General features: G+C 45.7%; 1 protein-coding gene across 6 annotated transcripts in view; it reads left to right on the top strand.

Annotated features, from left to right (window-relative positions):
- Positions 1-13,110, top strand: part of CAMKK2 (calcium/calmodulin dependent protein kinase kinase 2) — a 58,342-nt gene that overhangs the window by 18,027 nt on the left and 27,205 nt on the right. For all 6 annotated transcript variants that reach the window (XM_029216334.1, XM_029216375.1, XM_029216349.1 and 3 more), the window contains exons 3-7: positions 3,039-3,086; positions 3,740-3,793; positions 4,504-4,555; positions 7,315-7,448; positions 9,114-9,150. In XM_029216334.1, the coding sequence (XP_029072167.1) occupies positions 3,039-3,086; positions 3,740-3,793; positions 4,504-4,555; positions 7,315-7,448; positions 9,114-9,150 (325 nt within the window). The remainder of the gene's footprint in view (positions 1-3,038; positions 3,087-3,739; positions 3,794-4,503; positions 4,556-7,314; positions 7,449-9,113; positions 9,151-13,110) is intronic.

Raw genomic sequence — 13,110 nt, 5'->3', positions numbered from 1 at the left:
GTGGAAACAGGGCTGGAGAGCGAGTTCGAGTTTGTATCTGTTAGAAATGAGTCAGCTTAGAGAAACAGATATCTCCCAACAACAGTGGCTTTAACACAGTAGGGTTTTTTTTTTAACCATGTAAAATAAATCTAGAGCTAGGCATTGGGGATTGGTGTGGTAGTTGTGTTGTTGCTTTTGCCCTTAAAACCTCATGATCTCAAGATGGCTGCTGTGGCTCTAGCCTTCACAGCTCCATTCCAGGCAGGAAGAAGGAGCAGGGAAGAAAGGCAAAAGATGTCTGCCTCCTAAGTCAGTCCTCTTTCCTGGAAGCTCTACCCAGCAACTTCTGCTTATCTCCCACTAGCCAGAACACATGGCCACCTTAGCTGTAAGAGAAGCTGGGAAATGAAGTTTTCTAGCCTAGAATGTTGCCACACAGAGTTCCACTTATAAGGAAGAAAGGAGAGACTGGTGTTTGGTGGGCAACTAGACAACTCTGCCAAGGTCAGAGCTTTAGAGGGTTTGAAGGTCAGGCTGTGAAGTCAGGACTTGACTCTGGAAGCAGCAGCGAGCTGGGGCTGATGTGGTCAGAGTGGATTCTTGGAAGATGAACTCAGCAGCATGTCGGGGCTAGATTATGAGGCAATGAGACCCCTTAGGACAGCTCTGCAGGGCCCCACCTCTGCCTGTCACATCCCTTCAAGACTCAGGGGAATGAAAACAATACTGGAGAGAAACACAAAACAAACTAAAAAGTCCACCAGTGAGGTGAGAGCTCTGTGGGCCCGTTACACAGCAAGTCAAAGATGCAGGTCTGACGTGGAACTAACTCCAGTCAAAGGAAGTTGAGAACTGATTTAGTGTGACACCGTCTATGCCTCCCCAACCCCATCCCAAAACAGTACTCTGTATTTTCTACAGATGCATGTATGTGTGCATTTACATAGAAAAAGGCCTAGAAGTTTATACACCAAACTGATATCAAGGTTCGGGGAGAGGGATAGAATTGGGGCATGGGAGGGGTTTCAAGGGAAATCTTGGGCTTCTCTGTAACACTTGAAGTTTTGCTTTCTATCGTGTTTCTTTTCCCAGTTTTACTTCTTGTATCACTTAACATGTTCAGCCTAACTATACTGAGGTGTAATTGAAGTGAAATAAACTGCACATATTTCAGATGTGCAATACGATCAGTTGTGATGTATGTATACATCCATAAAACCATCACCCCCATCAAGATCGCAGACATTTCCAGCACACCCAACAGCGCATCCCTCCCCCACCTCCCCTCTCCCAGGCAGCTGCTGACCTGCCTCTTTTCATTATAGATTAGCTTACAAGTTCTGGAATTTTATATAAGTGGAATCATTTAGTATGTACTTTTTTTAGCTTAGCTTCTTTCATAGCATAATGATTTTGTGATTTATCCATATTTTTGCACATATTAGTAGTTCATTCCTTTTTATTGCTAAATAGTATTCCACTGTACAGCTATATACCATAGTTTGTTTATCCATTTACCTATTGATGGACATTTGGATTGTTTCCAGTTGTTGACTATTACTAATAAAGCTGTTGTGAACATTTGTATACAAGTCTTTGCATGGACACAAGTTTTCATTTCTTTTGAGTGAACACCTAGGTGTAGAATGGCTGGGTCATATGGGAAGTGCTTGTTAAGACACTGCCAAACTGTTTCCCAAAGAGGCTGCACCATTTTACATTCCCACTAGTAGCGTATGAAAGTTTCACTTGCCCTACATTCTGACAATACTTGGTTTGGTCTGTCTTTTTGATTTTAGCCAGTTTAGTGGGTGTGGCTTTAATTTGCATTTCCCTGATGAGCAATGATGTTGAGCATCTTTTCATGTGCTTATTGATCATTTGTGTACCTTCTTTGGAGAAATAGCTTATCAAATCTTTAGCCCATTTTTAATTGGGTTGTCTTTTTATTAATGAGTTGTAGGAGTTCTTTATTTATTTTTTAAAGTTTTTTTCTTTGTTTTGGTTACGTTGGGTCTTCATTGCTACGCTTGGGCTTTTCTCTAGTTGCGGCGAAGGGGGGCTACTCTTTGTTGCGGTGCGCAGGCTTCTCATTGCGGTGGCTTCTCTTGTTGCGAAGCACGGGCTCTAGGTGCGCAGGCTCAGTAGTTGTGTCTTGTGGGCTCTAGAGTGCAGGCTCAGTAGTTGTGGCACATGGGCTTAGTTGCTCCGCGGCATGTGGGATCTTCCCCGACCAGGGTTCGAACCCATGTCCCCTGCACTGGCAGGCGGATTCTTAACCACCACGCCACCAGCGAAGCCCAGAGTTCTTTATATGTTCTGGATACCAGTCTTTTGTCCACTGTAAGTGTTACAAATAGTTTCTCTCAGTCCGTGTCTTACCTTTTTTTTCTCAGTAGTGTTTCAAAGAGCAAAAGTTTTAATTTTGATTGAAATCCAATTTATCATTTGTTTCCTTTTATATTTTGCACTTTTTTAATACAAAAAGGAACTTTTGAGAAACTGTTAAGAAACTTTTGTTTGCGCTAAGGACACTCAGATTTTCTCCTCTTGTATCACTTTACATTTTTTTACAGGATAACACAGTCATGGATTATTGTTTAATTTTAAATTAACTTTTAAAAAGTAAATAAATGAAGTTTTTAAAAGTGGGAAGAACCTTTAAAATGGGCATTAAAAGAGTACATACTATATCATTACGATCTTACAATGTACAAAAGCTATGCTGGTAGGGACTTCCCTGGTGATCCAGTGGTTAAGACTCCAAGCTTCCACTGCAGGGGGCATGGGTTCAATCCCTGGTCTGGGAACTAATCTCCTACATGCTGCGTGGCACAGCCAAAAAAAACACAAAAAACCAACAACAACTGTGCTGGTAGAAGGCAGGATAGTGGTCACCCTGGACAGGGGCCAGTATATGGGAGATGCTTCTGGGGAGCTGGGAATGTTCCCTTTCTTGATTTGGGTCCTGGTTAAGGTGTTTGTTAAGTTTGTGAAAAATGTATCTAGCTGCAGACTTACAATTCATATTCTATGTGTTTCTACTTATTTTCCAGGACTGTGTACAGCTGAATCAGTACACACTGAAGGACGAAATTGGAAAGGTAAATATCCCAGGAGCCAGGCTGGTTTTCCATATCTACCAAGGATGTCTCAGATACTGTGGAGGGAACCCCACTAGATTTGGGAGTGGGAGAGGAGTCCTTGGAGATGAGGCTGGGAGGGGGAGAGTTTTGTCATTTATGGTCCATCTGTTTTGTTTTATTTTGTTTTGTTTTACAACGTGCTGTGTTTCTACAAAAGCTCACAAAGCTTCTAGGGAAATTCCATATCACTAACATTGGTGTTGGCTTTTTTTCTCCTTAAGGTACTCTCACATCTGTTTTTGCTTTTATATCAGCCAATGGGCAGTATCATTGCAAGGGTCAAAAACTCAAATGCCAGTAGAGAGCAAGTGAATAATATAAATGAGGAAAACATGCTAGGTATAAGACAGTAGGGAGTGGTGAGGACTGTGGCAAACTGTTAACATATGGAAATGATTATGGCTCCATATCCATATCAGAATCTGGATTTTTATATCTGACCTGTTTTAAAATGTTGGCCACCAATTCAAACTTTCTAAAAACTGCAGATCCAACAACATACAGGTTGGATTTTGCCAATGGGCTGCCAGTTTGCAAGCTCTGTATTAAGGTCCTCATTTTGCAGATCATAACTTCTGGGTAGTATGTCACAGGCATCTCCCTTTATCCAGGGCTCCTATGGCGTGGTCAAGCTGGCCTACAATGAAAATGACAATACCTACTACGTGAGTATCCACATCCCCCTCCCTGCCCCCATCCTTGTCCAAAGAAAAAGGCTCCTTTCTAGCACTTGCCTTCCTGGAAGGTTTTCTTAGCTGTTGACTCATTTTATGCTTAGGTCATGTTTATTCTGTGCATTAGGAAGGAAGTGGGGAAATGGGGAGGTGAAGTGATTGGCTCAGGAAGATTGAGTGAATAAATTCAGCAAATGTCTCATATCCTTACTCTGGGCTACCCTTTCTACATCCTCCATAGCACTAAGAACTGGGTGGTAGTGAGACAAACTGCCATGTGGCTGAGACTTTGAAATCAGTCCAATGTGGGTTCAAATCCTTGCTCTCCCATGTGCCAATTATGTGTCCTTGGACAAGTGACATAAATGCTGAAACTCAGTTTCCCCATGTGTAAAATGTTCCTTGCCCATCACTCCAGCTCACTTGTGTCTTGATTCAGTGGTAGCGAATCCCAAGGTTTGTGGCCTCCCAGCTGGGAGAGCTGACCTGGAACCTTGGAAGTACCCTCCGGCCTGGAGGGACCCCAGGACTCCAGCTTCCACACAACCTGTGGAGTTGACCCATTCCAGTGACAAGGTGCTCACTACATTGTCCTGCGGCTGCTGGGTCACTGACAGCTTGGGCAGGCCTAGGAGTGGAAGGAACTCTCCCTCCTCCCTCCTACCCATTTTAACCAGGATGTGGGGTCTTTCCTCCCACAGGCAATGAAGGTGCTGTCCAAAAAGAAACTGATCCGACAGGCGGGCTTTCCACGTGAGTTTGTTGGGCCAGAGCCTTTGTTCTTAGGTGCAGGGGCTGGGGCAATACAGAGAAGACCCACTGAATGGTGTCCCCTGCAGAGGTGTCCTGGGTGGATTCCCCTAAGACAGCGTTGGGCCTCCTGCTGACGTTTTAAAATTCATTTTCTTTTAAAAATATTTATTGAAGTAATATTGGTATCAAGTAAAAAGAATCCCTCAGAGGAAAACAGTTTGACTGTTCCTCAAAAAGTTAAACATGCTGTGACCATATGACCCAGCAATTCTACTCCTAGGCATATATACCCAAGAGAATTGAAAACACATGTTCACACAAGCTCGTATGTGACGGCTCATAGTAGCACTATTCATAATAGCCAAAATGTAGAAACAACCCTAAATGTCTGTCAACGGATGAATGAATAAACAAAAGGTGGTCTGTCTAGTCAATGGAATATTATTCAACCATAAAAAGAAATGAAATTCTGATACATGCTGCAATGCAGATGACCTTGAAAACATGATGCTAAATGAAAGAAGCCAGACAAAAAAGGCCACATATTGTATGATTCCACTTACACAAAATGTCCGGAATAGGTAAATCCACAGAGACAGCAGATTAGTGATTTCCAGGGGCTAGGGTTAAAAGGGAGTGGGGACTGACTGCTAATAGGTATGGGTTTTTTTGTGGGGGAGTTGAAAATGTTCAAGACTTAGTGGTGAGGGACTTCCCTGGTGCCGCAGTGGTTAAGAATCCGCCTGTCAATGCAGGAGACACGGGTTCGATCCCTGCTCCGGGAAGATCCCACATGCCACAGAGCAACAAAGCCCGTGTGCCACAACTACTGAGCCTGTGCTCTAGAGCCCACGAGCCACAAGTATGGAGCCCGCTCGCCACAACTACTGAAGCCCGTGCACCCTAGAGCCCGCGTGCCACAACTACTGAGCCTGCGTGCTGCAACTACTGAAGCCCGTGCGCCTAGAGCCCATGCTCCACAAGAGAAGCCACTGCAGTGAGAAGCCCGTGCACTGCAACGAAGGGTAGCCCCTGCTCGCCGCAACTAGAGAGAAAGCCTGGTGCAGCAAGACCCAATGCAGACAAAAATTAAAAAAAAAAAAAGACCTAGTGGTGATGGTTTCACAACCTTGTGAATGTACTAAAAACCATTAAATTATATATTTTAAAATGATGAATTAAAAAAATTGAAATACCATAAGGTATTTCAATTATATCTACAAAAATGCAAAAGAACAAAAGGGTGTGTAATGGAGATCAACAGTTTCTTGCTGTACTCCTCCCTCTCCCTAGAGGCAGCCCCCACTTTTAGCTCTTTTAGGAGCTGGTAGTTACTGCATGTGATCAGGTGTAGGTGAGCATATGCTGCTCCAGCATAAGCTCCCTGCCAGCAGTGCTGAGCAAAATGTTGGCTTGAGCTGAAAAGAGAAAGTGGATAAGAAGAAACATAAATCCCAAAACCCTGTCCTATCACCAGGACCCTGGTTTATCCTGCTTATCTGAACTGAGCCAGTTAATATCCTTGTGCCATTATGTCTTGATTTATTAATTTTTGACATTTACTTCTGACTTCCTCTGAGGATGACTTAAACCACTCCTTTCCTCCCTTTCCCTAACCAGGCAATGAGGTGATACCACGATGTTCAGCTCCTTTGTTGTTACTGCCCTTGTCACTTTCTTCCTTGTTACAGCAGATGCAGCAAGTATCTTTCCTTTGAACTTGCCTTGCCTCTGTTCACATCCCACTCTGACACCTGCACCTCTGCTTTTACTTTTCCAAGGCTGACCCATCCACATTCTGTTCTGTTAGTTGCACTTAGATCCTTACTTACATATAATATGCAGTGTAAGTGTTTTGACTGTGGACCTTTCCATCACTGTGGCCTTCTAACTATCAGTCACTGCAGGGCCAAGCAGGCCCTTTGTTTTTTCTCTCATCAGCTCTTACTTCTTTTCCTATGCCAGACTTTATATCTCTCCTACTTCCATGAATTATGGAGGTGAAGGATAATGTTTTTGTCCATCTTATGGAGTGGGAAAACTGAGCTCCAGAGAGGGGAATATTGAGATTGCTGAACTAGACCTCAGACTTCTTTTCCTTGTACCTCAGTGAACTCTTGATTCTCACTGGGGCCTGGGGAGTGGGACAGGAAGGAGAGAATTAACAGAAGGCTGGGCAAGGGGACTGGGTGTCCAGTGTTTCCAGCAGCAGAGGAGTCAGGTGAAGAGAAGGCTGTTTAAAGCCCCTGGTGGGGGACTTCCCTGGTGGTGCAGTGATTAAGAATCTGCCTGCCAGTGCAGGGGACACGGGTTCGATCTCTGCTCCGGGAAGATCCCACAACTACTGAGCCTGCGCTCTAGAGCCCGTGAGCCACAACTACTGAGCCAGTGCACCACATCTACTGAAGCCCACGTGCTCTAGGGCCTGCGTGCCGCAACTACTGAGCCCACGTGCTGCAACTGCTGAAGCCTGTGCGCCTAGAGCCCATGCTCCTGCAACAAGAGAAGCCACTGCAGTGAGAAGCCTGTGCACCGCAAAGAAGAGTAGCTCCCGCTCGCTGCAACTAGAGAAAGCCCGCGTGCAGCATCGAAGACCCAACACAGCCAAAATAAATAAATAAGTAAATAAAGACCCCTGTGTGACATCAGCCATTCCAGCCCTTCTGAGAGCCCCCCACTTCATTTGTCCTGCCTACAGTCCCCCTCTGCAGAGGAAAGTCTCTTTGCCTTGACTCTGGGATGGTTCATGTCTCCTCCAGGTCGTCCGCCTCCCCGAGGGACCCGGCCAGCCCCCAGGGGCTGCATCCAGCCCAGGGGCCCCATTGAGCAGGTGTACCAGGAAATTGCCATCCTCAAGAAGCTGGACCACCCCAACGTGGTGAAGCTGGTGGAGGTGAGGTGGGGAGACACGGAGGAGAGAGGGAGGCATGGTGATGGTCCAGCCCTGTCTCTGTTATTATCAAAATGCCATACCACTGGTTTCCAGGGAGAGCCACATCACATCAAACAGCCTGTTGCAGGGCTGAGTGGTAGTTATTTCTCCAGGCTCCATCACCCTGTTATCTTGTGTAATCCTCACCCCTCGCTCGGACTATTACTTCCATTTTATAGACGAAGGAATTGAGGCTCAGAGGGATACTGAGGCTTGCCCTTCGCCTGTTTCTCTCTTTTTGGAGCTGGTTCTCCTTCTGCTATACATATGTGTAGTTGTAGCACAAAAGCAGCCATTTGCATGTAAACAAATGGGCCTGGCTGTGTTTCGATAACACTTTACTTTCAGAAACAGGGGAGGGCCAGAATTGGCCTGTACGCTGTACTTTGCCAACCCTGCTCTAGATCTCACACTTTGTGGCCTCAAGACCCTTTTATGCTCTTAAAATAATTGAAGAAGGCAGAAAACTTTTGCTTATGGGGGTTATGTTTATTAATATTTATCACATTAGAATTTAAAACTGAGAAGCTAAACAAATTTTTAATTCATTTAAAAACAACAATAATCCTACACATTAGCGTAAGTGATTTTTTCAAAGAAAAATAACAGAACTCTAGGTAGGCAGGTGCCTGGGTCTGACTTTTCCTCGAAGGGCAGAGCTTAGGGTTCCAGGTTGGCTGTCCCAGGCCTCTGCCTAGGATGCATCCCTTTCTCAGGGCTCTTGTCCTGTGACTCTTAGATGACTAGGGAAGGTGAGTGTGGTATGGGAAGAGGTGGGAGGACCAGTCTAGCCAAGGAGTCTGTCTTTGTTTCTTTCCAAAAGAAGAGAGATGGTGGCTGCAGGCTATCTCCACCTGTCACACCGAGTTTCACAATTTCAACTCACTGATGCTTGAGTCGGCCATCTTAGAGGAAGCCCACGGGCACTTGGTTAGCGCGTGTGTCTGGCTCCTGGCAGGATCTCCCCTCTCCCTGGTGCCCTGTGGTGTGTGGGCTCCCCACCCAACAAGACTCTGCCAGCTTACCTGTTCATTCATTCATCAGACATTTCCTGAGCGCCTACTAGGTGCCTAGTCCTGTTAGAGGGCACCAAGGAGGCAACCAAGGTGGATACAACATGGTGCCTGCCCTTTGGAGAGAGGAAGATAGAAATAGTGATAAAATGAAAGCAGGAAGGCCGTAAAAGAGAGAAAGAAAGTGCTGTGGCAGTTCCAGGCAGGGAGACATCATTTCCTGCCAGGGCAGGGGGAATGGGGACAGGATTTGAATTTTCACCCTGATGACCAGTCCGTCGTCTCCTAGGAGACAGGTGGGATTCTTATTCAAGCTGAGACATTTTCCAGGGGAGGAATCTGCCCCCTCCTTTTCGTAACCTCCGTTCTGGGTATTTAGGACCCTTGAGGATTGGGCTAGAATGCGCTTATTTTCCAGATGGCCATTTGGATCACACTCTCTGGGTTTTTTCCTGTGCCCTTCATCTTAACTAGGAAAAACGGTGGAGAGCGCAGCCCTCCCATTGGCAAATGCAGTCATGTGGATGATGCTTCCTCCCTGCTCATACCTTTTCTCCCTCTTCCTCTCTCCTGCTCTTCATCTCCGGCCTGTTCCATGTGGCTATGCCAACAGGTCCTGGATGACCCCAATGAGGACCATCTGTACATGGGTAAGAGAGCCCTTACTTTCTGCCACCCTTGCTCAGGCAGCTGCTCCTGCCAAAGCCCAGGGGTGCTCTTCAGGCAACCCCTGCCCCTGGCATCTCCCACCCTTTCCTGCTCCAACTGGGCCCCACACAGAAGGCTGCACCCCTGGTTCAAAGCAGGAGGTGGAAAGGAGTTCTTGTTGGGACTTTATCTGGGTGTCCTATTCATCCATTTGCAGTTATTTATTGAGTACCTACTGTGTGTTGGACACCATTCTAGGCACGAAGGATGCAGTGATGAGTACGAAAGATGAGGCCCTTGCTCTTATGAAGCTGGTATTCTAGTCAGGGAAGACAGATAGTCAACAACTACAGTCGGCCCTCCGTGTCCACGGGTTCTGCATCTGCAGATTCAACCAAGTGTGGATCGAAAATATGAAAAAGAAAAAATTTCAGAATGTTCCAGAAAGTAAAACTTGAATTTGCAAAAAGTAAAAATGCACTGGCAACTATTTACATAGCATTTATATTGTATTAGATATTATAAGTAATCTAGAGATGGTTCAAAGTATAGGGGAGGATGTGCATAGGTTATATGCAAATACGACACCATTTCATATAAGGAACTTGAGCATCCGTGGATTTTGGTATCCACGGGGGTTCCTGGAACCAATTCCCCGTGGATCCTGAGGGAAGACTGTAAATAAAGCAGATAATCAACTTCAGATAGATACTCTGAAAAAGATTAAACAGGGTGATGTGACAGAGAGATGGAGGGGTCACGGCAGAGAAGAGGTGACCATTTAGCACCTGAATATCAAGGGCACAGCCCTGTTGCATCTGAGGAAGAGCATTCCAGGCAGAGGAAACAGCAGGTACAAAGGCCCCAAGGCTGGTGAGAGCTTAGTGTGTTTGAGAAAAATGGGACTGCAGCAGAGAAAACCAGGGAGAGGGGGTGGGGATGAAGATGGAGGGCCTGGGAGGCCATGATGGGGCATTTGGAGCCTTGAGGGGCCATTGAAGGGTCTGGGCCCTGAACACTGAAATGGAAGCACTCAGGTATGTCCTCAGAGACCTCGTTTTTAAAAAATGATGAGGACATGGGGCAATTCTCAGTTCCCAGCATAAGCACTGATGAGGGAAGGAAGTGTAGGACTAATTCAAAGCCGGACAGCAGACTCTCAGGCCCAGGAAGGCGTGATCAACAGGTCATGTGTCCCGCTGTTGTCTGGCTTGGGTAGGCGTTCAGACTAGCGTATTAGCGTATGCATTTCGCGCGGGTACATATGACAGCCGGGAGGGGTGTTAAGGAGATGAGTGGTATGGGCAGGGCCAAGCCCAGCCTGTCTCCGGGATGAGCACAGGGTGATCCTTTGCTGCACAGGCAGTGGTTAATCATAAATAATGGGTCTGGTCTGGAACTAGAGCTCAGAGCTCAATTTCCCCTACAGTAGTTGCCATGGTTCAATTCCAAGGATGATGTCGTTGCTTAGGACATTTTATTTTTCATCACCCCCCCAACCCAGGTTTTTATTATGAAAAATGTTAAAGTTGAAAGAAGAGTACAATGAGTACCTGTATGCCTACCGCCCAGATTCAACAGTTAGTAATTTTTGTCATATTTGCTTTATCAGTCTAGCCACCCACCCATCCATTTCTCTGTATATATTTTAAAATTTTATTTATTTATTTATTTATTTTTGCTGTGTTGGGTCTTCGTTTCTGTGCGAGGGCTTTCTCTAGTTGCGGCGAGCAGGGGCCACTCTTCATCGCGGTGTGCGGGCCTCTCACTGTCGCGGCCTCTCTTGTTGTGGAGCACAGGCTCCAGACGCGCAGGCTCAGTAGTTGTGGCTTACGGGCCTAGTTGCTCCGCGGCACGTGGGATCTTCCCAGACCAGGGCTCAAACCCGTGTCCCCTGCATTGGCAGGCAAACTCTCAACCACTACGCCACCAGGGAAGCCCTCTCTGTGTTTTTTTTGCTGAATCACCCAAGAGTAAAAGTAGCAGACGTCTTGACACTTCAGCCCCTAAACATTTTGGCCTGCATCTCCTACATGATCACAATAATCCCACCGTTATTGCACCTGGAAAAGTTAATGCCAGTTCCTTAAGAGCATCTAGTGTGCAGGCCATATTCCAACTTTAGAACTTTAAAAACCTTCCTTTAGAAACATTTTAGAAGGTACACATGAACAACATCAGATATGATAACTTTAAAAAACTGTGAAACATTCGTATAATAAAAATATGAACATCACAGAATCATAATTTCTCAAAATGTGGTACCAACACCACTTTAAGTATATGAGATGATTTTAGGTGGTATTTGGACCAACATTTAAAAAATGTTTTAGGTTTAATTTATCATTGCATAGGAAAAACTATAACCAGCACACTAAACTCATGATTTCCTGGATATTATTACCCGGGATAAGGCTAAAAGTTTTAACACTAAGTCAGTTTAAAGAAAAGTGTGAAATAAACAATAGTTTACATGGTATATAAATATGGCCAGATTATAAAAATGGTAGGCAAATGAGTGGAGTTTGGGGAAATATAAAAGAAATCATAAAATGTGAAAGATAATTTTTGGCCCAGAATGGCATCCCCAGCGTAATTTGCTCGCTTGGGGCCCCAGACCTGACACTGAATGGCTTTGGGCTGTTTCTGAGGAGATGGGTCGTTTTTTCAACAAACATTACAGTTTGTCAGGCCCTGTTCTAGGCTCTTCAAGGAATGAAACTCAAGCCCCCCACCCCACCCCCGCTCCCTCAGGGCACTTCATTGCTCTGGTGAGGATGGACAGACACACTCAGACCTAAGTATTAGGCATCGGCTTCCAAGGTGACAATATCATGGGAAGAAGCTAACCTGAGCAGGGTCACGGGAGTCGGGAGCTCCAGGTTGGGGAATTGGGAAACAGAGTGGCTCCTCGAGATGCCTCACTGAGGTGACATTTGTGCAGGACAGTGGAGACCAGATGGCAGAGGACATTTCACACCATTGTAAAACTTTTCCTTTTACTCTGAGCGAGAAGGGAGCCCCTTGAGGGTTTTGAGCCGAGGAGTTGAATGAGCGTGTAAAGAACGTGACCCAAGCCTCAAAGAAGAGTTTCCTAAGCCATTTGGACCAGGCACCTTCATGGACAGAGTTTTTCACTTCTTGAGGTGGCAGTTTGGGAAGGAGCCATGCGATTTTGGTATGTGATTCCAGCGGTTTTGAAAAAAATCCCGACACTGTTATTTTTTAGTTTCCAGCCACAGCTGTGTGTGGTGAGGACAGACAGGGCAGTCTGTGAAGCCAGGTTGCAGGTATCAGCAAGGGTTCTGCAACTGCAGGCCTGACCCTCAAAGGGTAGAGAATACGACTGGTATTTCTTGGGGTTAAAAACTTTGCACCACTGCTCGGCTCCAGGAGTGGTTAAACTGTAAGTGACTGAAAATAGACCTGTTTCAACAGGCCAGCTTCCCTCATGCCAACCGAGTTATAGTGCTTGGGAGGAAGCACAGAAATTCATGAAGCAGCTCTTGAAAGTTAAGTTTACATAACCAAGGTGGGAAAGAGAGAGCTGAGGGGACCAGCGCTCCTGTCGGTGGAAGCCTTACCTTCAGCGCCATTACTTTTGCTTCTAACCACAGCCTGAAGCCACAACAGATTTCCCCTAACTACGGTTTGGCCAACACTGGTTGATGAACGTGAAAACAGGGTGGGGCCCTGGGGGAGTTAAGTTCCTTTTCAGGTCAGAATCTTTAAGCCCTCTTTTTGTCTGAGGAGCTGGCTCTTTCCCCTTGGCCACCTCAGCCCTTGGACAACCTTTGAAACAACCCTTCTTCCATAAGAAGCTCCAATGTGGGTAGATGCTTCCAGAAAACAGACAATTCCAAAGTCATTCTCCACTGGATTTTGAAATCCACTGTGCTGTTTTTTTCATTTCCTAAGGTACATCTTCATATTCCCAGTTATATTTGTACAAGCAGAACAAA

This window comes from Monodon monoceros, unplaced genomic scaffold, assembly GCF_005190385.1.
Source record: "Monodon monoceros isolate NGI ecotype Baffin Bay Population unplaced genomic scaffold, NGI_Narwhal_1 Super_Scaffold_1, whole genome shotgun sequence".
NCBI lineage: Eukaryota > Metazoa > Chordata > Mammalia > Artiodactyla > Monodontidae > Monodon > Monodon monoceros.
This window is presented reverse-complemented; position numbering and strand designations above follow the sequence as displayed.